This window comes from Lynx rufus, unplaced genomic scaffold (genome assembly GCF_022079265.1).
Source record: "Lynx rufus isolate CCGP_SWC_20201006 ecotype Redwood Valley unplaced genomic scaffold, mLynRuf1.p SCAF_20, whole genome shotgun sequence".
Classification (NCBI taxonomy): Eukaryota; Metazoa; Chordata; class Mammalia; order Carnivora; family Felidae; genus Lynx; species Lynx rufus.
In genome coordinates this window covers 21237315-21263976 of record NW_025814835.1, presented here as the reverse complement: position 1 = coordinate 21263976, position 26662 = coordinate 21237315, and the positions used below count along the sequence as shown (strand labels likewise).

At 38.9% G+C, this 26662-nt stretch overlaps 1 protein-coding gene across 1 annotated transcript; it reads right to left on the bottom strand.

Annotated features, from left to right (window-relative positions):
- Positions 1-1097: 1097 nt before the first annotated feature.
- STARD6 (StAR related lipid transfer domain containing 6) lies at positions 1098-26461 on the bottom strand. The gene is made up of 8 exons (XM_047086366.1): positions 25712-26461; positions 24778-24861; positions 22996-23093; positions 22760-22838; positions 11834-11960; positions 8730-8847; positions 5729-5822; positions 1098-1652 (listed from the first exon to the last, which is right to left on the bottom strand). Exons 3-8 carry the CDS (start codon positions 23087-23089, stop codon positions 1451-1453), a joined length of 714 nt encoding a protein of 237 aa, XP_046942322.1. The 5' UTR covers positions 23090-23093; positions 24778-24861; positions 25712-26461; the 3' UTR covers positions 1098-1450.
- Between the last annotated feature and the right edge of the window lie 201 nt (positions 26462-26662).

Here is a 26662-nt window from a genome sequence, read left to right as displayed (position 1 = left end):
TTACCACAAATTTGGTGGCTTTACAAAGTTTTTTATTCTCTTATAGTCTGGAGACCAGAAACCCAAAATCAAAGTGTCACCTGGGCCACACTCCCTCTGAAGGCTCTGGGGGAGAATTGTCCTCACTTCTTACAGCTTCTGGTGGCTCTAGGTATTCATTGGCTTGTGGCTGCAAAACATTTCTCTGTGCATCTCTTGTAAGGACACTTATGATTAGATGAGGGCTCACCTAAATAATCCAGGAGGATCTCATTTTGAGGTCTTTAATTACATCTGCAAAGATCCTTTTTCCAAATAAGGTCTCATTCAAGGTTCCAGGGATTTGACAAGAACATATCTTTTGGGGGCCACATTACAAAGGGGAAACCATTGAAATACATTGGGTTTGCATGGAGGTGCAGCACCCTGCTGGGTCTTGGTGACACTGGGGATGAGGGAAGGGCAGTGAAGTGAATAGTAACCCAACCTTCTTTGCATTAGCTGGCTAAGTCTTGTTGCTGCCAAGTTGATGTGGGAGGGAATGCTCACTTGGCCACAGGACCCCACTGACATTACCCCAGGAAGGATATCAAAGGTGGTTCCAGGCTGGATGCTTCTGCAGTGCCCTGACTGGAATATACGGAAGGCAATAAGGAGACCCCAACAATGACTATGCCATCCCTCAAGTCCTAGGTTTCTAGGTAGTTTGCCTTCTTTTCACCTATGCTTGAATCTCCCTATGCTTATGTGCAGTCTATTAGTTTTAAAGGGAAGGATTTGGGAGGAATGGATTTGTTACATCTTGGCCAGAACCAGAAATTGATTCATGCATTCATTCAGTTTTACATTTTAGATATCAGTCGTTATACATTCTATTGGAATTCTTTTCAATTTTTATGTACATGTCTCCAATAATTATCAATTTAAGCAGTAAGTGAAGAAAAAACAAAATTTTTAACTGGTTATTTATTTTTGAGAGAGAGCGTGCAAGTGGGGCAGGGGCACAGAGAGAGAGACAGAATCCAAAGCAGGCTCCAGGCTCTGAGCTGTCAGCACAGAGCCCAATGCGGGGCTCGAACCCACAGACCACAAGATCATGAGCAGAAGTCGGACGGTTAACTGAGCCACCCAGGCGCCCCAAGAAAAAACAATTGAAAATATATTTTAATTTTTAATTAATGCTGACCTCTGACTGTGTATGCTTTCTTACGGATTCTTTTGCAGGGCATTTTCCAGGGGGAACAAAACAAAAGATAAAAGTACATTAAAGGACACTTGTTATTCACATCATTCTTATATGAGATTAAAAACTATATTGATTGCTGTTCTCTTGCACAACTGTGAGTTCTTATTTTCACAAGGTGCCTTCAGTAATTTGTACAAGGATACCGTCCAGCAAAGTTTCACAGTATTTATGCACATTGACTTGGAGGTGAGTGGCAATGACTGCCACGCATGCTCTTCTGTGGCCTCATTTCTTTTTTAGGAAAGATGAGTGGCCGTTAGGATGAGATCCGTGTCCTGATGGAATTCTGTGTGCTTTTATTCCATCTTTTGCATTGAGGATGAAGCTTATTAAGTTGGAAGGCATGGTTGCTTCAATTATTGATGGGGACAATTTTCCTTTCATTTCTGTCTGGACAAACATCACTAGTTTGGAATGTGCTGGGTTCCTATAAACAAAGGAAGCAGTAAAAATATAAAGATTTTTGGATTTATCTACTGAATTTATAATTTCATAGAAAGCAGGATCCTTGTCTTATTCACCATCGATTCCCTTCGTGGTGCTTATGATAGGACAAACAGTTACTGAAGGCGGGGAGGAAGGAAGGGCACAAAAAGGGGCAGAGTGATTTGCACTCATAAACGTTTTCCATAAAAATATTAAGTAGACTATATGTTACAGTCTTCAGTCAGCTTGTCCTTTTTGTCATTTTGTTAACTTTTTTAAATTACGAAATTAATATGTGCTTACAAAAATTTAAACAAAACAGAATTTTCATAATTATTCTCCTTATTCTGTTTCCCAGAGATATTTACTATACTTTTGATTGGATCTTTTCAGACTATTGCCTATGTATATATAAAGATAGTTACATATATGCATATACGTTTGCCTACCCCACATATACACACATACACATTTTTGCTTTTACAAAAATGAGATGTATTTTTCTGCAACTAGTTTTATTTTCCTCTTAGTAGGACATCATGCACTTCTTTCTGTGTTGAGACATACCAATCGGCGTAGATATTTTTCATGACTGCATACAGTATTTCATTCTCTATGTGACCAGACCTTTCTGGACTATCATTTGGGTTGTTTCTCACTTTTTGCTGCTATACAAATAAAGCGGCAATAAAACATCTTTGTAATGGATCCATTTGGATTTCTACAAACACATAGAGTTTCTAGGTCAAAGGTTTTGTGCATTTAACATTTGGAAATATTCTTTCCAAGTGACATTAGGAAGACTGTAGTACTTCGTATTCTAACCCAGTGATCTTCAAACTGGAGTATGTGAAGACTTTCCAAAGGGTGTGAGAGGATAATAACATTTAAGGGAATAAATTTTCAGGTCTCTAACCTTCACATGTACCTTTTCCCTAAACTCATCTGAGACCATCTTTGATGGAGATGTAGGCTTCTCCTTTCCCACCAGCATATTCATATGATCCTCTGTTGCTTTACAGAACACAAGTATACCCGTCACCCTCCCTGAATAGTACTGAGTGATACTACAGTGCTTTGCTCTGGCATGTAAAAATCTCTGAGAGGGAAGCCTGGGTGGCTCAGTTAGCTAAGCATCTGACTCTTAATCTCAGCTCAGGTCTTGATCTCAGGGTCATGAGTTCATGGCCCATGTTGGGTTCCACACTGGGTTTGGAGTCTACTCAAAAAAAAAACCAACCAAACAAACAAAAAACACAACTCTGAGATACCAAAGGAAAAATCTGATTAATTGGAAGTGAGTTGGGTAATAAATCATGTTGTCAATTCTTTGCTTTCAATAAAATTTATGGATCTAAATTATTTGTCATTAAAAATAGTTTTTGATTAAAAAATGTTTTTGATTATAGGTCTCTACGTAATTTATGGTACATAACACAAGAGAATTTCAAAGGCATTTAATGACAGTCCTAGAATTATACTCTTTTCATTTTAACCCACTTATTCAAAAAAAATTTCTCAGTACTTACAAAGTTGGAGTAGACAATAGTAAGTGCTATCTCATTTTATTAGTATCACCAATACACAGATAAAAGAGTGTAACAGTTAGAAGCATGGACTCTGGAGCCAGTCTGGATTGGTTTAAAGCTGAGCTTTGCTATTACCTATGTTTAGCCATGAGAGAATTACTTAATCTCTCCCGGCTTCCATTTTCTTTTCCACAAAATGGAGATAGTAATACTACCTACTTCATAAGGTTATTGGGAAGACCAATGAGCCAATATATGTAGACGGTGTATAGACTGCCTGGCACAGAGCAAATGCTACCTAAGTTTTGCTAATAATCAAGGCATGTTTTCAGTAACAGTTGGCTTTTATATTTAATAGCTATGTAACATTTGGTAATATATTTTTATTTTGCTCTTTTAATAACAATTTAATCTAATACAACATATATTTTGTAACATTCATTTATTTTTATTTTTTAATGTTTATTTTTGAGGGGGGGGGGAGGGGCAGAGAGAGACAGAGACACAGAATCCAAAGCAGGCTCCAGGCTCTGAGCTGTCAGTATAGAACCCGATGTGGGGCTGGAACTCATGAACCATGAAATCATGACCTGAGCTGAAATTGCATGCTTAACTGACTGAGCCACTCAGGTGCCCCAACATATATTCTATTAGGATCAAATTATATGAGGGAAGAAAATAAGAATGTGGGAATCAAGGAGAAAAAGAATGATGTAAATTCCTGAGTGTTGAAGTTTGTATGTATTTTGAAATTGAGTTATGGTAGGTTTCAACTTATTATGGTATTTAGAGTCTATTGGATATGCTTACAAGAGTGATATAACACTTTTTAAAAAAGTATCAATACTTAAAGTGCCATAAATTGCATCCTCTATATTTAATCCTATGCAGAATTTCAATATCAACTTACAAATATGCAAGGTGGAGTACAGTTTTACAAAATTCTTTTGGGGGGTATAAAGACCACTGCTCCCACAAACTGTGTGAGTGTCCCTTTCCCATACTCATCTCTATGCAGTTTAGACTATTTTCACAAAAGTGTCTCTGGTGGCAGGATTGAGAATATTCACGAGCCGTGGGTAAGGTCTTAAATCTCTTTGAGTTTCCAGTATTTACTAGAAAAGTGCCTTTACTACTGATAATTTTTTTTAAGTTTATTTATTTTGGGAGAGAGAGAGAGAATCCCAAGCAGGCTCCACGCTGTCACCACAGAGCCCAATGTGGGGCTTGATCTCACCAACCGTGAGATCATGACCTGAGCCGAAATCAAAGAGTCAGACATTTAACCAACTGAGCCACCCAGGTGCCCCCTGATAATAAGTTTTGTAAGTTTACTACATGACTAGTTTACAAATGTTGGTTGTCCAAAATGTTGTGCTGCGTGGCACAGAAGAATCATTTTCTACTAGTACCTTTCTCTGAGACTATGAATGAAACCATCTTTTCTCTAACAGGATGCTAGGCAGGGCTCTTGCCCGAAATGGGACGTCTAGATCACCCTTTGTTCCATGTTTTTGACAGTGGAAAGTTAAGATGCAAGACGGGGCCTCAGGCTGTGATGCACACCTTAGAGTGTGTAGCTTCCTGACTAGAGTCCCCGCCAGTGGCTGATTTACCCAGTTGATTCGGAGCACTACCCCTTCCCTTGTGTTGCTTTCTCCTGCTGTGGAGAATGCAGTCTTGACCATAGATTCAAAAGTGACAGGTGGGTAGAAAGACCATGTATCACCATCATATCATCTGCACCAATGATCCTGTCCATTAATGTACATAATTGTGAAATTCTTTTGGTTCTCTAATTCAGTAGAGAACACGTTAAGGAATACAGCCTAAAATGTAATTTTATTTTGACTTTCTTCACATAAGTTTTTTTTCCCCTCCTATTGAGAGGTTTATACCTGGCCAATAAAAAATTTTACAAGTTTTTATGTGCTGATATATTTTACTTATATAAAATCATTTAGCAAAAATCAAAACTTAAGGAATTTGTGAAATGAGCTACCTTGAATTAATGTACATACATTTACGAAATATGTGTATTTTATGTCACCATTTACCCCTAGGCTGGTCATCTGTGGTTTCTCCAGCTCTTTCCAAATTTACCTACTGTACATCTCATTCTGCAGGTATCTGTAGGTGGTCCACTGGAAAGAATTCATTTAGGACGAAGCATTCATTGCCGATAATAGTGAATATATTATAATTCTTGGGAAGTGTAATTTACAAAAATTGCTTAATAATTCACAGAAGTGACTCTAATGGGGAAATCTGAAGCATCAGGTGAAAGTTAACTGGGGGTGAAGGGATGGGAGGCAGGCAATGCATGTGTATGTGTGACTCATCCCAGAGACTTCACATCATACTTTGTAGGGAATTATCCATTCTCATGATGAAAACACTTATAAAAATTGTCATTTAAATTACACTTAGGGGCAATTTTTCCCCCCTAACAGAATATGCTGGCATATACTTGTACCAATGAGTTAGGAATTTAGTTAAGAATTGAACTAAAAGCCGTTAAAATAAAATAAATGCAAGTAACACTTACTGTTTCAGAGGAGAACATATATAGCCACAAGCATGGTTATAACCACGTATGTAATTTGACGATGGTGGGTATGCTGGAAAATCCACACTGTTAGCTAAGTGATTTAAAAAAAAAAAAAAAAGAAAGAAAATGAACACTATTCCACAAAGATGAAAAATTCTATTTGAAGTAGTGTATTAAAAAAAAGTGTGATATAGCATTTAATTTAATTTAGTTATTGTCAGCATTGATATTAGTTTTATACCTGTGTATGTATGTTTGTACATATGTATGTGCACACAGGTCAAAACTGAGAAAATGCCTGTATGAGCATTATTGTCCTCTCAAATGATCTCATTCTAGTATCTCTAAAGATGTTGTTACCTTTTACATACAAGAAAATGTGTTAAAAGTATCATTTAATTAGCTCCTGAGATTTGAAGCAAAAAAAATCACAAAGGAAAAGACTATTCTATGAAGATATCAGGTTTATAAATTTTACTAACCATTTTTTATTATTTATTATTTTTTTAGGGTTAGATCCTTTTTTTACATATTAAAAAAATTTTTTTTATGTTTAATTTTGAGACTGAGAGAAACAGAGAATGAGTGGAAGAGGGGCAGAGAGAGAGGGAGACACCGAATCGGAAGCAGGCTCCAGGCTCTGAGCTGTCAGCACGGAGCCCAAAGTGGGGCTCAAACTCACAGACCGTGAGATCATGACCTGAGCTGAGGTCAGATGCTTAACCTACTGAGCCACCCAGGCGCCCCTATGTATTTTTAAAGTTTTTATTTGAATTCCAGTTAGATAACATACAGTGGAATATTAGTTTCAGGTGTACAATATAGTGATTCAATACTTACATATAAATTGTTAATAATTTTTTAAATAAAATATTTGATGTAGTTATTTGGTCTGTCAGTAAAGATGGTTTAAATGCTCTTTTCTGCCAATTCCCTGTAGCTAATTCAGAGGATAATTAAAAATCAGTAGAATTTGTTTTAAGAACTGTGTGGCATAGCTATACTGTATGTGAATGTAGAAGGGAGGTGATTTGATTCTAAGTTTATGATAATTATATATACCCTTTCTGAAAATATTTTTACATTGTATTTATTTATTTATGTGTGTGTGTGTGTGTGTGTGTGTGTGAGAGAGAGAGAGAGAGAGAGAGCGCACTTGTGTGCTCATGCACGCAGTGGAGGGGCAGAAGGAGAGACTCCCAAGCAGGCTCCTGTGCTGACAGCGTGGGGCTCAACCTCCCAACCATGAGATCCTCCTCTGAGCCGAAATCAAGAGTCAGAGGCTTAACCAACTGAGCTACCCAGGTGCCCTAAAAGTATTTTTAAAAATATATTTGTTTTTTTCTTGGCAACTGAATCCTTCTCTTGTCAGAGATGGTGACTTCTCTTTTAGGATTTTAACACAGGCAATCAATTCTGTGGTAAATGCAATGTAAATCACTTAGCGGACAAATGAGGCTGAATGCATTTTCCCTGTTCACGGCGAGTTCATCATCTCAACAGATCCTATTGTGCTGGCATAACGGTACTGCTGGAAGTGATATTAACATAGTGTTTCTCTGTTTAAAATACGGAGATTATCCTGGTCTTTCTTTAAAACTTTTTGGTTGTATTTCAGAAACAAGTATGGATCTTTTATGAGGCATATAGTTAACCCAGAGTTTGGAAAGTCAGAAGACTTGAGTTTTAGTTCTGGTTCAGCTGCTTCTTAGCTAATGTAGCTTAATTTCTGTGAACTTTAGTTTCCTCATTGGTGAAATGATGCACACAAAATATTTAGCTCAAAGCAAGCTGCGTAGTAAGTTAAATAACAACAAAAGGAACGTTAAGAAGAAAACTCAGTATTCATCAAAAATTCATTTTAAGAAAATTGCTTAAAGCAAATTTAGTATTGATCACTGAATGACGGATTACTACTACTATTTGTTGATGTTAACTTCTTCCATACTTCTTTTTTACCTTCCCTCTGACCACTAAAAATGAGATTGAAATGGTCTCCTTCAAATACAGAAAATAACAGATCTATAATTCAGACATATAGTATTTTGTGCTGTAGATGGTGAATAAACTTTTATGCACTCTCATTTTAAAAGGAGACAACTCAATGACGACTACATGAAACTACAAGGGACAGCCACATACAAGTGATGAATATCAGGCCTTATTGCTATGCTGCAACAGAGCTGTGTTTGAGCGGGCAGAACTATGTAGTAGTCTAGTATCTGAAATTTAGAGTACTACAGACATAGAATAACTGAAACTTTGTTGGAATATAATAATTACAACACTTAATTGTCCCTACTCCCAAGTAGTTTACAATAGAGAAGATTATTCAGATAGGAATGGTGAGATTAAATTGAATTCTGGAGAAAAACAGGACTTTAGGCTACTGTCCTACCAAAATCCCTTCACCAGGAATTACTGTATTTATCTGAGTCCAAGTATGAACTGGTATGTGTTAAGTGAATAAAGCAAGTTAGGAAAAGACTACACATTTGCATTTTACAGAGTGACACATTTTTGGGAAGGCTAAGGATATATCAAAACTTCCAATTTCTAAAAGATATATAAGCACATTTATGTAAAGACTCATCTAATGAAAATTTCTTCAGGAATTTTATCAGTTACTGGATATGCCCAATCTACATAATTCATATATAACATAGCATATCCAAAGATTAACTTTGTGTCTTAGTAGTTTTAAAATGTATGCTGTGAAGTTTCAGCCTACAAGTTATCTGTCTATACTCAGTGCTGCATGGTATAAATTGCAAAAAGGCCAAGAGATGCCATAATTATTGACTGATATAAATGGCACCTCCAGAGTTGGGTAAAACTCAGGCTTGTCTATATTATACATACATTTATTGGTCTCACCAAATAAAGAGAATAACAAATTAATTGAAAGCAGTTTCTCCCAAACTGTGAGTTAAAGGAAAACAAAATTTATTAATGACTCATAGTAATTCCAAAATATGGGCAAAATGCTTCAACTTACAACTGATAATATCCATATTCCCTTCGCAGTGCTTGAAGTATACTAAGTCGATAAAGTCTCGGGGGGAAATTGAGCCCATGGCAAAACTTTGTGTAATGGTATGACATATGAATGTGTCCTGGAACAAATCAAACCGTAAAGATTGCAACAGTTACTTCATATCTATCCTTTGTATCTCTTCCCAGAGAATTTCACTGCATAACATTAGCTACTATTTGGAAAAAGAAGGGGGCTTTGAAGTTAGAAGAACATCATCAAATCTGCTCGCATTTTCAGTGTTAGAGGAACATTAGATCTATAACCATACGCACAGGGCAACCAAAGCAAAAATAAACAAGTGGGACCACATCAAACAAAAAAGCTCTGCACAGCAATGGAAACCATAAATAAAATGAAAAGGCAATGTACAGAAATGGGAGAAAGTAATCTGGAAATCAAATATCTGGTGAGGAATTAATGTAAGCACAGAAAATTCAGAAAGGAATTTCGTTATTATCTACTCTTTAAATTTTTAGACGAAGGAACCGAAGCCTAACAGATTAAATCACATGCAAAACTAGAGATAAGTACAGAACTAGAACCCATGTTCCTTATTCCCAGTGTATTTCTACCAGTCCACACTGGTTAGGTAACATATTCTGATAAATATATTGGTTTAGCACCCTGTGGTATAAGGCCTTAAAATTAAGGACCAGTATTATGTGCCGCCTTGACGACTGCTGAAGTTGGGAGAGTCTTAAATGGCCTAACTGCAAGGTATTCTCCCCATTCTGTTCCTACAGGTAAGGCCCCTTTGCCAGGCAATGCCCCTTATCACAGGATCAGCCACAGTTCCTATTTGTCCCTGAGTGGTGGGTTTCAGTTCCCTGCTGGACAGCAGAATTGATCCAACCAATCACAGCCTCCTGTAGGAGTCAGGGGTCACCTCAACCTCTTGACACCACAACGCCGGTCTTGCACAACCTCTGGTTATTTACTCTGCTCCTGGGTGCAACTCCCATGTCACCCTCCATGGCGGTGTGTCCTTGGGAGTTTAGCTAAGCTACTCCATGGTATTGCTGCTTCAGTAAACTTTTTGTTTGGCCACTGCGCCTGTGGGGGCCTTAAACTGACACTAGCCCCCCCCCCCCCCCCCCCCGCAAGCGCATGCCTTGGTCACCACAGTCACAAGGAAATGTCAGTTCCTGATGTAACTTCCCCAACACCCCTTCCGATCAATGGTCTCCCCTGCCTCCCACAACCTTCCCCTCGTGAGGTCCTTGGACACCTCTGGGACTTGTGTTTTACAAAGTGACCTGCTCTTTTTGGTTTGAATTGGCCAATCTGGCCTTAGCCCAGGAATCCCAAAGCACTCTACTCACAGACGCTCAGGTGCCTCAGGGCCTGCCTCTCTCTGCCTGCGGCCTGCCTTGACCTCCCCATGTGGCTCCTGGAGGCGTTCCGTGTACCTTTTCCAGGACTTGTGAGTAAGAAACTTCTCTATTTCAATTTCTCTTGTGGTCTTTCGTTGAACTGTGGCTCACCATCTGGCACCCTGTGCTCTACTTAACAAATGCCAATTTGACAAAGTTGTAACAGTCCTCCTCTCCTGGACTGTGACTAATGATTGATAAACTGGTGTTGATCTCATTTGTCTAGTGTCAGATGTCCTGTCTTTGATCACCCTCATAAACCCTAGAGTAGGAATCCCTCTCTCACCAATGCAGGTGAATGAGTCAATTAAAACATCCCTGGAGATGCATACTATAAACATTCATAGGAAGGTAAAAGAATTCTTGGTGCAGTGTAATGGTATTCAGAGATTCTGTAATATATTGGAAAGGACATAGAATTGGAATCAGGAGATCAAGTGTTAAGGCATGGTTCTGCCTGGTATGCGACCTTGGGCAAGTCACATAATTTCTCTGGATCAGTTAAGTTTTTTTTGATGCCAAATCTAGTTATTACAGTTGATTGGCAGCAACAGCAGGAACATATGAAGTATAAAAGGAACTGCGCGATTAGTGTCACGCAGTCATGAAAGAGACAGTCCAAATGTGTGAATCTTCATTTGTGGTGGACTATGCTTCTCAAACTGTATGTTTAAATCCCAAGAGAGAAATAGATAGGTGTTTTTTGTGGATAGGAACTTCAGGTGATCTCTATAAAATGAAACATTTACTTTCCTGGGCTTTTCTACAACCTCCCCCAACTCCCAGGCTTTAAAATCAATTTAATAAAAGGAGGTAAAGTTAACCTAAGTTCTGAGAAGATGATAAGGTGATGGCAGATAAGTAGGATATTTGTTTTGACGTGTGGAATATGGTTTGGAGACTCAAAGAACCAAAGACCCAGTGACCTGAAGTTTTACACGTGTAATTGTTTATGAAAATCATGAAAGTTCACTTTATGACCCGATTTTTAAAAACAGCTTATTGGGGTGTAATGTACATACCATAAAGTATAGCTGTCTTAATAAATAAGAGGTCTATAGTGTGCTGCTTTTCTTGTCTCTTACATTTGGTCTTTCCTCCCACCTCTGTGACTTAAACTTTCTACTCTAATTACCTGTACTTTTTTCTCTTTGTTTTTATTCCCCCTGTTCATCTGTTTGAGACAATGTATGTGAAAGTTCCTAAAACCACAACTATATAAGTAGATATATAGGTTTATATAACCACAATATATAGATATTATTCCATACTATAACCTTACTCTTAAAAAAACAGTTACAGTATGTGTCTGCACTGTTCCTGCTGTCTAATGTATTATGATTAAGGTAAATCTACTGACTTCCCATCAAGAAGGCATGCTTCATCTTTTTTTCTACCTAATGGAGGAGGTGAATACATAAAGTTCAATCCCCTCAAGACCAAAGGCACATGTCTGCACGAAAGCTGGATAGATTCAGAAAGTGCTAAGCCTTTACAAGAGAATAAAGCTAATTAGAATTAAACGTTTGACTAATAAAGAAGGAAGTTTTAAGGCTTTTATAAAGATTTCAATTCAATTGAGTCTATAAAATATGAAGTGTCTATAATCATACAGGTTTAATATATTCAAATCACTAATAAAACTAAAAATATATTGATACAGTAGAAGTCTGATATCAAACAGCAAATTACCGAATCAATCTTGTGTACCATATTGTACACTTTCAATGATTTATCCCATGTAACTCTGTTTTCAGGTTTGTAGAGGAACTCAGATAGCTTAGTTGTTGATTCTGGAATTATTCCTTCAACACGATATCTATAGTTAACAAAATAGAGAAAATTCAAAATTTTACTCGTTTAGGCTTAGCTCAAAATATAATGTACCATACATAGTAGGCTAATTTAGCAAATAGCAGTAAAGAACACTTCTAGGTAATATCAGCAATTCAAAACACTAGTATTCAATTGGAAGTAGCCAGGTTTATTGAAATAAGCATTGCAGTAATTAATATAAATTATTTCAAGATGCATTTTTCTACATATCTTGTTTATAATGTTTTATAGTTGTCTTATTAGAGGGGCTACTTTCTTTTAGGATTTTTCTAAAATATTTCTCATAAATATTTACCTGCCATATTTATCATAAGCCAAATGCAATTGATGAGAAGTTTGTGTGTTTATACGTACAGTATCTTTTAGCCCCAATTCTTTTTTTTCTTTTTAAAATTTTTTAATGTTTATTTATTTTTGAGACGGAGAGACAGAACACAAGCTGGGAGGGGCAGAGAGATAGAGGGGAGACACAGAGTCTGAAGCAGGCTCCAGGCTCTGAGCTGTCAGCACAAAGCCTGATGAGGGGCTTGAACTCATGAACAGCAAGATCATGACCTGAGCCGAAGTCAGCTGCTTAACAGACTGAGCCACCCAGGCCCCCAGGCCCAATTCTTAATTTATGGACGTAATGTGGTCTAAAGCAGTGGTCAGCAAATTCTCTGGGAGAGGGCCAGACGGTAAATAATTCAGGCTTTGTAGGCCACATGATCTATGTTGCAACTATTCAACTTAGCTAGGGTAGCAGTAAAGCAGCCATGGACAATATATAATGAATAGGCATGTCTGTGTTACAACTGAACTTTATTTATAGACGCTGACTTTTGAATTTCATTTATTTTTTGCATGTCAGGATTTGGGCAAGTAACTAACCTTTGTGTTTATCCATCAGTGAAATTAGATTTGGCTATCCATCAATGAAATTAAGACAATGTGAGAAAAATGGATTAAAAGTCAGTATTTAGGAGAAGGTTGTTGAACTAAAATGAAGTCTGAACAATATTGGCTCTACTCTTCTCCCAGTTAATCATTCTTTCCAACCTGAGGGGATAGGTTTAAGTAAAATCAAAATTTTAAACCTCTAAAAAGTTATAATTTCTGGGGGGAGTGAGATAAAAACCAAACAGTATTGTTACACTAAATAGTCATATTTATGAATGATTCTTCCTCTGAAACTTTGTTTTTATGATTTGGGAAACAAATAAGGAATTCATTAGACTATTTCTTTGTATGTTAATTTCTCTTTAAAAGCTCAGTTAGTCCTTAATTTTCTCTATAAGATATCCTCAAATTTCCTTACTATGTAATGTTTCCTTCCTTCAGATCTACAAAGTTTTAAAGAGCTTATTATGAAGCTCTGTATAAGACAATGAGAAAACAACCTGAATAATTATCAGGTCCTGTGAAAAAGAAGTCAGATATGATAACAGTTAAAATTTAAGTACAAAATTATTAAGAGATATGTATATACTACCACTGATTGTTTTTTTACATAATGAGTTATCTCTCTCTCTCTAGTTATATTGTAAACTTGGAGTATGAAGAGTTTTTAACCTTTTGATATTTCTTTTTTTTTTTTTTTTTATGAAGTTTATTGACAAATTGGTTTCCATACAACACCCAGTGCTCATCCCAAAAGGTGCCCTCCTCAATACCCATCACCCACCCGCCCCTCCCTCCCACCCCCCATCAACCCTCAGTTTGTTCTCAGTTTTTAACAGTCTCTTATGCTTTGGCTCTCTCCCACTCTAACGTCCTTTTTTTTTTTTTTTACCTTCCCCTCCCCCATGGGTTCCTGTTAAGTTTCTCAGGATCCACATAAGAGTGAAACCATATGGTATCTGTCTTTCTCTGTATGGCTTATTTCACTTAGCATCACACTCTCCAGCTCCATCCACGTTGCTACAAAAGGCCATATTTCATTTTTTCTCATTGCCACGTAGTATTCCATTGTGTATATAAACCACAATTTCTTTATCCATTCATCAGTTGATGGACATTTAGGCTCTTTCCATAATTTGGCTATTGTTGAGAGTGCTGCTATGAACATTGGGGTACAAGTGCCCCTATGCATCAGTACTCCTGTATCCCTTGGGTAGATTCCTAGCAGTGCTATTGCTGGGTCATAGGGTAGGTCTATTTTTAATTTTCTGAGGAACCTCCACACTGCTTTCCAGAGCGGCTGCACCAATTTGCATTCCCACCAACAGTGCAAGAGGGTTCCCGTTTCTCCACATCCTCTCCAGCATCTATAGTCTCCTGATTTGTTCATTTTGGCCACTCTGACTGGCGTGAGGTGATACCTGAGTGTGGTTTTGATTTGTATTTCCCTGATAAGGAGCGACGCTGAACATCTTTTCATGTGCCTGTTGGCCATCTGGATGTCTTCTTTGGAGAAGTGTCTATTCATGTTTTCTGCCCATTTGTTCACTGGGTTATTTGTTTTTCGGGTGTGGAGTTTGGTGAGCTCTTTATAGATTTTGGATACTAGCCCTTTGTCCGATATGTCATTTGCAAATATCTTTTCCCATTCCGTTGCCTTTTGATATTTCTAACTAACATATACATATCTTCCTTGACTTTTGATGGGGTTACACTAAGATAAATAAGATTTGGTGGGGTTTACAATAAGCTCTCTCCATTGTGAGTTGAGAATATCTTAAACCAAAAATGCACAATAATACACCTAATCTACATCACAGCTTAGGCCTCGCCTGCTGTAATTGTGCTCAGAACACTACTTTAGCCTACAGTTGGGCAAGATCACCTAACACAAAGCCTATTTCATTAAAAAGAGTTGACTATCTCATGTAATTTAGGGATATCTAATATACCTATAAGTTTATCAACATTTAAGGATTTGTGACTTTTCATATCTACTGTTTAGAATAGGGATTGGCAAGCTATGGCCTATAGGTCAAGTCTAGTGTACTTCCTGCTTTTGTAATTAGTTTTGTTGAAACACAGCCATACTTACTCACCATGGGTTGTCTATGTCTACTTATGTATAATGCTTTCATGCTACAATGGCGTAAAAATGTATTGTCTATTTATGTGTTGTTCTTCTATGCTATAATGGCAGAGCTAAGTAGGTGCAACAAAGACCATAGTTGCTGCAAAGCATAAAGTATTTACTTATTCTCTGTACCTCCACTGAAAAAGTACGCCAACCCCTGGTTTAGACTATCTACTCAATGGTTAATATGTTTATTTCCCAGTCATTTGTAAAGGTGAGAAAAGTATAAGTTACAGGTATTATATGACTACAAGGCAGAAATTATTTATTTCGCTTTTTGGAAGATTATAAAACACAGTTAAAGCTCTGTATTGGGCAAAGGGTAGGCTGCTAGTTAAAAATGACCTTGTCTTAATTCACTAATTAGAGTTAGTGGCTTTAAAAAAATATGTAAATATCAAGCCTCTTTGAAAACAAAACATTAATGCGTCTTGGGTATCAGCATCTACTGTGTTCATGGCTCTTTCAGAGATAACAATTTTGTCATATTTGGATCTAAACTATATTTTTATATCTATTGATCATTAAGATGAACAGTTCATTAGATATTTTACTACGATCTACACTAAAGCTTTGTGCTCATTATACATGAAGTGACCTCAGGTTAAATTAAAAATATTTTAACCGTGGTGCCTGGGTGGCTCAGTTGGTTGAGTGTCCCACTCTTGATTTTGGCTTGGATCATGATCCCAGGGTTTTGGTATCTAATCCCTCCTGCACCGGGCTCCACACTGAGCTTGGAGACTGCTTGGGATTCTCTCTCTGTCCTCCTGCCTCTCTCCCTTGCTCATGCTCTCTCTCTCAAAATTAAAGAAGTATATATTTTAACTATTTTCTCTTGTCTTTTACAGTTTCTAACCAGCTTTAGCTGCTATATGGAATAACTGATCAGTATATGTGAAGTTACACTTTATTTACAGACCATACATTTCATGAAGATTTCAGGCAGCAATGAAAACCTTTTGGTATGTGTGGATTTATAGCAACATACCAATTTTAATGTCTCTAAATACTTTATGGCCTTTTATGATTTTTGTGAATGAGCACTGCCAGAAGAGTAACTAGGAGGTTGAGAAGGAGAAAAATAATATAAAGTGTTTATTTTGGCATACTAGAAACTGTAAACTTGGGGAAGCATCTGTAAGATGATGAGACACTCATGGGCTTTTAGTGATCATATTTTTCACATATCCTATGTGATATTAGAGTTGGGGGTGGGACTTCCAGAGTAGCTGTGTGAGAATTTTAGTAAATCCTCCTCCACAGTGACAACAACTGTTTCACAATAACAAACTGATGAAAATTACCTTAAAAAATAGCTATTGAAATTCTCTAGAAAATGACCAAAGGGCTTTCAGGAAATGGAGAAACATTTATTCAAGAATATCTACTAAATCTAGATAGGAAAAGTAAGAGTCTGTAGCATTTGAGCTACGATCTGCTTCTAGCCAACCCTTTTCACACCTGGAAGACAAGGAGGGGCTCCCTCTCCCCACTAGCTCCCAGTCTAGGGCTATGGTTTTATCCTAGAGGGGTGGGTCACTGACATCACTCAGCTCATGCTGTTAAACTCTATTCCCAGCAGGCACTGCTGAGAAGACTGAGGCTTCCTTATCCCACCCAGAATTTACTGATAGGAAGAGGGCTCTGTCCAGGGCACAACAGGCGTAAATACTAAGGCCTATTTCCCCTTCCTGCTACATTAAGAGCACAAACTGAAGTCATAGCAGCATCTCTCCCCAATGTCGCCCTCACATCCCCCTTCTGCTCATGGATGGAGGCGTCACTCAGCTCCAATAATAGTGCATAGGCTCTGCTCAGGGGCAAAAGCAAGACAAAATGAGCTGGCAGTATCTCACCTATGCCTGAGAAGATGGATTTCATTTGGAACAAAATGTGGAGAAAATTTTGAAAAAAAAAAAAAAAATACAGATCTTGTTAGTGAACAATTAGAGGAATTACATGGAACTAGTGCAAAAGCACAAAAGACCAGCCAGAAGTAGGGAGAGATAACAGCTAGATGAACAACATAAGATCACACTTATCCCTGGCAGGGGGGTTGTGGTGTGGAAGGCTGTGTACATGAAGTAGATTGTCCCTGCTGAGAGCAAGTGGAGTGGATGTATTATGTTGCCCCTACTCAGATATAAGAATGGATGTACGAGGATACCCTTACTCAGAACAGTCAGAGTAGGTACATAGGCTGCCCGTATTCAGAGCAATCAGAGTGTATGTACTAGGCAGCTCCCACCTAGAAAAGAGGGGATGTACTAGGCTGCCCGAACTCAGAGAAATCAGAATGCATGTACTAGGCTCTCCCACCGGAACTGACCAGATTGGATGCCTTAGGCTGCCCAGACTCAGAGCAATCAGAGTTTATGTACAAGGCTGCCCCTTCTCCAGAGCAGTAAGAAGAGACAGGCCTTCCCCTATACAGAGCAATCAGGAGGATATACTGGGCTGTCTCTAGTCAAAGCAATAAGTCAAAGAAGTCAAAGCCTCTAATCAAAACAAAGGGTGTTATACTAGGTTGCCCCTACTCTGAGCAATCAGATTAGATACACTAGGTTGCAGCTATGCAGCACAAGCAGAGTGTATATACTAGGATGGTCCTACTCAAGCATTTTGATTGGATGTACCAGGCTGCCACTACTATGGGGTAATCAGAGTGGATGTAAAAGACTGCCCACTCAGAATAATTATACTGGATGTACCAGGCTGCTCCTATTCAGAAACAATCAGAATGGATGTCCTAGGCTGCCCCTCACGGGAGCATTCAATGCAAGGTATGGGTTGGTGACTTACAAGCATTTTCCAAGCTGCATACAGATTAATCAACAAAGAATTGAAGCCTTACTGCCTTTAGAGACTTAAGTGTAACCTCTGACACATAATGTATCCTGACTACTTTAAAATAAAATCATACTCTTTGCTGCTGTTCTGGAAGAATGTCTGTATGCCCACGAGTGCTCCCTCTGAGGAGTGACTGGTTACAGAACTTCCAAGTTACTTGTCCCTGGCTAAGTGCAGGAAAAAATCATAAAACTGCTGAATTGTGAAAACAGCCTGTAAACTACACACAGATCCAACTGTAAAGGGTAAAAATCTTGCTAGTTTGGGGGTCTTAAGCACAACTTGTGATCAATAAATGGCTTATGTTGATCCCTCCTACAGGCTAAAGGATAAAAACAAGGGAAAAAAATCAGAGCAGGGATTATCAGAGGCTGCAGAATAGACTTCCAGAATTAGTCTACACAAACCACCCAACTAATAAACAAATATAACAACAAGCCCTGGGTGGGTGGGTGGAATCTGTATCGAGTTGCCACAGTACATGACTTAAATATTCAGTTTTCAATAAAAAAACTATGAGGCATTCATGCAAAGAAACATGAGTGTGATGTATGCAAGGAAAAACTGCAGGCTAGAAAATACTTGTAGGATCTAAGAGGAGTAAATTAAACATTGAAGAAAATTATTAGCCTACTGCCTGACATATAGTAAAAGATTAATAAATGTTAGCTGCTGCTAACATTTTGGGGAATGTGTAGTGTTGAATTGTGTGCTGGTAATCTGTATTACATCCCTTGAGGGTGGAAAAAAAGAAATTCCCACCAAAGAATTGGCACTCTTCTCTTGCATATACCCAAGTGCTCCAAGCAAACCACAAAAGGAACTTTTTGGGTATGAAATTATGAAATCAAGGTGAAGTGCTAAGAAGATATCTTTGGTTTATATTTTTGTACTGTAGTTACAAGGGAAATTTAAATACTTTCTATTTGGCAACCAATATAATAGAACTAAAGTCCATAAGTTCAGTCAATACACATTTGCCGAGTGTCTATGTGATAGACACTCTTCAGGTGCTAGGGATACTGTGACAAACAAAAGTGATTTCTTTATAATCTCGTCCCTATTCAGGTTCCTATTTCCATCAAGTTTACAGTATTTTTTTGTTTGTTTTTTTACTATTTATTTTGAGAGAAAGAGAGTGCGTGAGAGAGCATGTGAGCAGGGGAAGGGCAGAGAAAGAGGGAGAGAGAATCCCAAGCAGGCTCCATGTTGACAGTGCAGATCCTGACATGGGGTTCAATCCCACGAACTGTGAGATCATGACCTGAGCCAAAACCAAGAGCCGGACACTTAACCGATTGAGCCACGCAGGTGTCCCAAGTTTATATTCTAATAAGACATATACTAAATGAGAGAACAAAGGAAGAAGATAAATTTCACATAGTGATAGATGCAAATGAAGAAGGTGGCAGAGTGGTGTAGTAAACAGCAAGTGGGTGTGGCCAGGAAGGTCACTCTAAAGAGCAATGAGGCTGAGATCTTGAGGACAAAAATGACATTAGCCTTGGAAAGATTTGGGGGAAGAACATGCCAGGCAAGTGAAGAGCAACTACAAAGGCTCTGAGGCGGGGTTAAGTTCATTGCATTCATGCAACGGTAGTAGGAGAGCGAGGGTGAAATGGTAGGAGAGGTCAGAGAGGTAGGCTAGGGTTAGATAGTGCCTTGCAGAGCTTGATAAAGGGCTTGGATTTTACTTTAGATGCAATGGGAAGGCTTTAGAAGATTTTAGGTAGGGGAGTGACATAATCTGAATTATTTCAAGCATCTACTTTGACCATTGTGTGAAGAACAGGATACAGTTGAGTAAGAATAGATCCATGGAGTCCATCAGGAGTTACTGAGCTAATCCAGATAGAGATGGTAATGGCCTACACTGGAATGACAGCAGGGAAATAATGAAAAATAAATCACTTCTCTGTACATATCTAGTCAATTAGAGCTTCTATTAGAATCCAAATCTGAGATGAGAGATCCATTATCCAGGCCAATATTTTACAAGCCTGTCCTTGGTCAAAAACATGTGGAAAAGTTAAATAGGTTTCTTTACACTAGGATTTCTCTGATCTTAAGAGTGTATTTCCAAGAAGAGAATATAGTCTGGAGTGTTTAGAATAACTTATTTGATAATGCAACCGCTTTACCCTTAAAGGGCATTTTGAGGGATTACATTTCTCCCAGATACTAGTTTGGCAAATAGCATTAGACCATCCTATCTAGCTGAAAGTGTGCAATGTTCACACTCTGTTGCCCATTCTAAATTCATATTCATGTTTCTCACTTTGGTTATTTCCAACTCTGTAACTAAAACGTGGAGCTCTCTTTGATGTACTGGAAAAGTTGTAAGCTTCCCTAGATTTTCCCTTTGATTTGACTGCAATTCTTACTTTCTTCTCAATCCAGGCCAGGGGAGGTCAATTTTTGACCGAGGCAGACCAACCTGACCAACATGTTCAGACAAGTTTCCTTTGTAGTAACCTAAATATCTGCCACAGCTGACACAGAATAATAGAGGTACTTTGAAAAAAAACAAAAAACAAAACAAAACTGGTCCAGTCATACTCTCCTTCTGTACCTAAACATGGCAAATTTAGAAGAATCTGTGGGTTGACCTTGAGAAAACAAGTATGCAAAACGGTTGCATTACCTTTTATCAAACTTAACTTATTTTTATTTCTTTATTTATTTTGAGAGAGAGAGAGAGAGTGAGGGGGAGAGAGGCAGAGAGAGAGGGAGAGAGAGAATCTTAAGCAGGCTCCGTGCCATCAGCGCAGAGCCCCATGCGGGGCTCGAACTCACAAACTGTGAGATGATGACCTGAGCCGAACTCAAGAGTCAGATGCTTAACTGACTGAGCCATCCAGCTGCCCCCATAACCCTCATTTTAAAGCTGTGTTTGATATTTACTGGACTCTAGCGCAACTCTAAAAAAGAATTAAAAGACGGTTTTCCAAAACCCGTGTGTGATAGTCTCTAACATGGCCCCCACTCATCTCCACTTCCTGGTACTCACACACTTGTGGACTCCCCTTCCCCTGAGTCAGGCTGGATCTAGCGATTCACTTCTGATAAACTGAATATTCCAAAAGTGATGAGAGGTCACTTCCAAGATTAGGCTGCAGAAAGGCTTTGGCTCCTGACTTACTTGCTCCTTCTCTTGTTTTCTCCTAGACTCCTCACTGTGAGGAAAGCAAACATCATGTTGTGAATAGCCCTGTGGAGCAGTCCCTATGTCAAGGAACTGAGGAAGGCTTCCGGCCTAGAGCCAGAAAGGAACTGAGGCCCTCAGTCCAACAAGCCCAGGAAGATCCAAATTCTGCCAACAACCATGGAAGTGAGCTTGGAAGTAGAGCTGCCGCCAGATAAGACCGAAGCCCCAGGTGACAGCTTGATTGCAGCTTTCTAAGAATCCTTGAGGCAGAGGCACCAGGCTGAGCTACACCTGGAATCCTGACCATGGGATAATAGTGTTAAGACACTAAGAAATGGGGTATGATATTTTTGTGCATCAATAACTAGTACACAGTGCGTATAAATTTCACTTAAAATGTGAGTGTAAAAAGTCCCAATTTTTGTTTAGTTTTGCATGAAAGAGTAAAATGCCTCTGATCAAAAATCTCCATAAAGCTTTAAAACAGCCCATTTGGAGCTACTCCTTGAATGGCTCTAGGTGTGGTAGAGTACCTTGCACACAAATATCCAAGAAGTATCGTTGAATGAATAAATAACTTCCAAGGTTTCTTTGACGCATAGGTGGCTGTCTATACTTGTCCAGTATGTAAGACGCCAACAAGCTATAATATTTTTCTAAGAGTTTATTCCTCTAGTGTCACTGGCATTGACCTCACCTACTTCCCTCCTCGGTCTGTTTTTGAAAGCGCCTCTATTAGAATCATTACTTATTTTTTTTGTATTAAAAAAAATTTTTTTTTAATGTTTACTTATTTTTGACAGACAGAGAGAGAGAGAGACAGAGCATGAGCGGGGGAGGAGTAAAGAGAGAGGGAGACACAGAATCTGAAGCAGGCTCCAAGCTCGAGCTGTCAGCACAGAGCCTGACGTGGGACTCGAACTCACAGACCGCGAGATCATGACCTGAGCCGAAGTCGGACGCTCAACCGACTGAGCCACCCAGGCGTCCCTAGAATCATTACTTATTTAGACAATGAAAGCAGGGATTATCTTCCTGATAATTATTAAAATGAGTAGGACAAGGCATACCAGTTTTGTCTTATAGTAAAAAAATTGGATTGAGACAAAAGGTAAGCAAATTTTAGTCAGATAAAAAAGAGCAAGAAATACAAAATGAAGAAAAAGTGGACTCCCCCCAAAAAAAAGGAATGGAATAAAATTTGATTTCGATAACATATGATGTGTTTGCATTAATGTGATATCATGAACAATGAATGAACAACTCTTAAGAATAAGGTTAAAAATGTCAGCCCACTACCCTCAGTGTAGTTATATCTGAAATAACAGGATCCTCAAAAATATCCTTAAAAGCAGCTTTCAGAAAACATTACATGTATCAGCAAGAGAAATGACTTGGGGGAAAAAAACTTTATTTTATAGTGGCTTATTTAACGAAAGGTGAAATGTTTGAAAGGCTGCAAAACACTACTGTTATCAAGGAAACACCAATCTGTTTTTATAGTAATTATTTCTTGATGTAGAAATTTCCTGTCTTAGTGAACTGTTCGCTTGGAAAGACTTTTTTTCCTGGTTGTGTTCAAGTTTGAAAATGATTAGGTGGTACATAATTGCTCTAATTTATTAATACCAAATTTAAACTAGTGACTTAATAATTTCTATTTCCTGATTACTATCAAGCAATGTTATAGCCAGTGAAGCAGCACTGAATTCTAGATATATCAATGCCATTGAATTCAAAACGTCTATCAATAGGAAACTGTACTCACAGATTTCCATGGAATCTTTTAGAAGCCTTGCTGGAAACAGTTATCTTTTTCTCAAAGGGGAATAAAAATCCAGAAATAAATTAGCTGTCAGATACAGAAAAAAAATGAAAAATAAAAACCAACAAACAAAAAGTAAAAATATATTTTTTTGGTTTGTAAAAGAAAAACATTTTAAAAGGTCTACATAATGAATTGCTTCTCATTAAAAAATAAACTCTTGAACCATATTTGTTTCCTTACTGAAGTCTTAACCACTTTCCAGCCTGATGTATCTTGATTGTATCCTAAAATTTCTTGAGCAGTTTCTTGGGCAAGCCTCTTATAGTCCATCTACCTGCAAAGTTGTAAAAACAGATGACTGGTAAGAATATAATCATACAAAACAATTTTAAAATGCTGTATTACATTTTAATACTATTTCTACAGTGCCTGTCACATAGTAATGAAGAATCGTTACTTGTTTTTTAATTAAGTTTTTATTTAATAATTGCTAAATGCATGCACATATGAATTCCTTCTTCCTTATTCATAGTTTTTCAAATAGGAAGTGTGGTATACTACGAAGAGCAGGCTTTGGACTGAAAGAGAACTTGGCCAAATTCTGTCTCTGCCACTAATTGTGAACCACATTATTTACTATTTCCGTTTTCCTATTTTCTGGGATAATAACTAAATGTTGAATTAATGTGAGGATTGAGATAATGCACTTAACTGTCCTACTCCATGCCTGGTACATAATAAGCATTCAATAAATCATTAGTATTTCCAAAGGCTTAATCATGCTTCCTTACTCCTGTAAAGCTGCATCATCTGATGATCAAGTGTTCTTGGAAATTAGTCTTTTTATTATTTATTCATGTATTTATTTAAAAAATTCTTTTTAATGTTTATTTATTTTTGAGAGAGAGAGAGAGAGAGACAGAGCACAAGCAGGGAGGGGCAGAGAGACAGGGAAACACAGAATCTGAAGCAGGCTCCAGGCTCCGAGCTGTCAGCACAGAGCCCGACACAGGGCTCAAACCCATGAATCATTAAGATCATGATCTGAGCCAAAGTCAGAGGCTCAAAAGACTGAGCCACCCAGGTGCTCCAGGAATTAGTCTTTTTAAAGTGAGGGCAGTGGCATTAAATGATCTGACTCTTGGTTTCCTCTCCAAAGGCAACTCCTACCTGCCTTCTCTCCCACTCAGCTTCAATCATATTGACTTGGCTGTTCCTCAAATACAACCAAGCATCTTCCTACCTCAGGGTCTTTGTACTTACTGTTCCCTCTGCTTGTAACATTCTTCCCAAATATGAATGACAGATTCCTCTTCATTGGTGTCTTGTTTAAATTTCACCTCTTCAGACAGGATCAAGTTCAAACCAGTTCAATATAAACATATTTACTAAATCCTTTACTAGGGATTAGGTACTGTGGTAGGTGTGGCAAAAACAGGTAAGATACTGTTTCTGTTCTGAATGGGTTCAGGAAACTGGAGTCTCATTGGTCCCTTGGCCCATCATCTAGTTTTCAGTTACGGGAAGCTGGTTGGTATGGTGGGAAGAAACACACGTCTGGATTCAAATCCTAACTTTGCCTCTCACCACAAGCTACATTATTTTGAATAAATTGCTTAACCCTTAATTTCAATGTTTACATCTATAGATTGGGGATAGTAATACTTATCTCATGGAGTCATTATAAGGATTAAGTGAGTTAATATATGCCAACGTGATTGAAACAGTGTGGGGCTCCTTCTTGATGATCAGAAATACTAGTTTCTTTTCTTGAAATGACACATTTAAATCTACCTTTTAAAAAACTCTCCAAAGAGCTGCCTCAATAAGCCTTCTTAAAGTTTAATGATCAGAACCATGTCTTAATTAGCTCTCACCTAAAGGTCTAGGTTGGATCATAAACCCACCTTCTCTTATTTTGTTCTCCAGCAAGGCATAACACCTAGTTGACATCTACATTTGAACAGCTTTAGTAAACCATTACAACTCCTTTTTCCTAGTAGACTTTGTTTCTTTACCTTTCCTAATAGATCTAGTCCAGAATTTTAATAATTATTGGGACTCTTCTCCAAATCCTTGTGGAGATCTCCATATCTCTTAACCTGTGAAGGAACAAAGAAGAATTATTTTGATCCATGAATTAGGTCAATATATTTGATCATTTCCTTAATATTTTCTCAGTGTTCTTTATTTTCACTTTATACCCTCATTAGGACACATTTGCTATATATGCCCATGATGAAAGAAAAAAGTAGTAAGAGAAGCGTTAATAATACTGTTTATGAAAGGAAACTTTAAGAAATTATTTTAAAGAAGGACTGGTTAAAAAGACATTCTGGTGGAATGTAAATAAAGATGTCTAACTTTTTAAGCTCATGCCATTAACAGTCCTTGGCTGGTCCCTGATCTGTGCTTGCCCCAGCATATATAACACAGTTCTTTATTTCCTATCAGCAACATACTTGATACTGACTGATTTAAAGAAGCACAGACTATTGGAATATAGCACTAGGGTGTAAACTCCTGCAGGGACTTTGACTTACTCATTTTCTTTTTTTTTTTTTTTCAACGTTTATTTATTTTTGGGACAGAGAGAGACAGAGCATGAACGGGGGAGGGGCAGAGAGAGAGGGAGACACAGAATCGGAAACAGGCTCCAGGCTCTGAGCCATCAGCCCAGAGCCCGACGCGGGGCTCGAACCCACGGACCGCGAGATCGTGACCTGGCTGAAGTCGGACGCTTAACCGACTGCGCCACCCAGGCGCCCCAGACTTACTCATTTTCAAATCACTAGCACTTCCTGCCACAATAAACGTGTTTAATTGAACCACTCAATTGCATTTTATAGCTCGTGGACTTTTTCGTTTGCCAGGAAAAAAGGAAAGGTTAAGTTTAATGGGCTACAGAGGGTGCAAAGAAGAAAACAAACAGCAGGACTACAGGGCCATTACCTTGTGATGTAACATCGGATGGACTGGAACATATTCCGGTGGAGTAATGGTCAAGGATATCTTCACCCACAGGGTCAGTGGAAAATAAACATAAACCAATATTGAGATGACATCTTTTTTTGGATACACCACTTGGTTGAAACTGGATTCTTCGCACCTCATATCCTGTCCCAGCCTCGTAGACAGAATCACGTATGTTGTTAGTGGTCTTTACATCTGTTCGTATATAGTCTCCCTTTTTCTGGGCTGCCTGACTGGGTCCCCAATCCGTGCTGGGTCACTGACATTCTTCCGTGGGAATCAAGGTCCCCAAGGAATTTGTTAAATCCCATCCCTGACCAAACTCCCTCCTCCAATCTCGCATCTGCTCTATTGCGAGGGGCTGGCTGCAAGCCCAGAAGGACCGGGCTCAGGGATGGGATGCGGAAGGCACTGAGGAGGGAGGGAAGGAAGTGGTCCGGGGAGCTGCCCCTCCACCACCGGCGGAGATGGTGTCTTATCCTGGGAGGGGGTGCTCTGAAGGCGGGGAGGCCGAGACCAAACCGGCAGCCGCCAGCGCCCCCGAGTCTCCTTCCCCACCTCGTCCCCTCACACACTCCCGGGGAGCCAGCCGAGGGAAGTTCAGCCTATCTTCTGCGCGGAGTAGCCGCAGAGAGTGGTGACCGAGGAGGGGCGGGCGAGCGGGGCAGCCGGACGAAGCTGTCCAGAGTCAACCAACCACCCCCTCCGCCCCCCACCCCCAGAAAGACTAGGACGAAGAAACTACACTTCCCGGCCGAGAGTGCGACTTTAGACCCTGCCGCGCCCCCTTTCCCCTGCGGCCTCCGCCCCTCACCCAGCTGCCCCGGGCGCCGAGCGCCACGCATGCGCACCGCAAGCCAGCGCCATGTTGGATCAGTTTGAAAGCGAGCGCGGGCGTCGCGTTCCGCTGTGACGGCGGAGCTGGCTTCG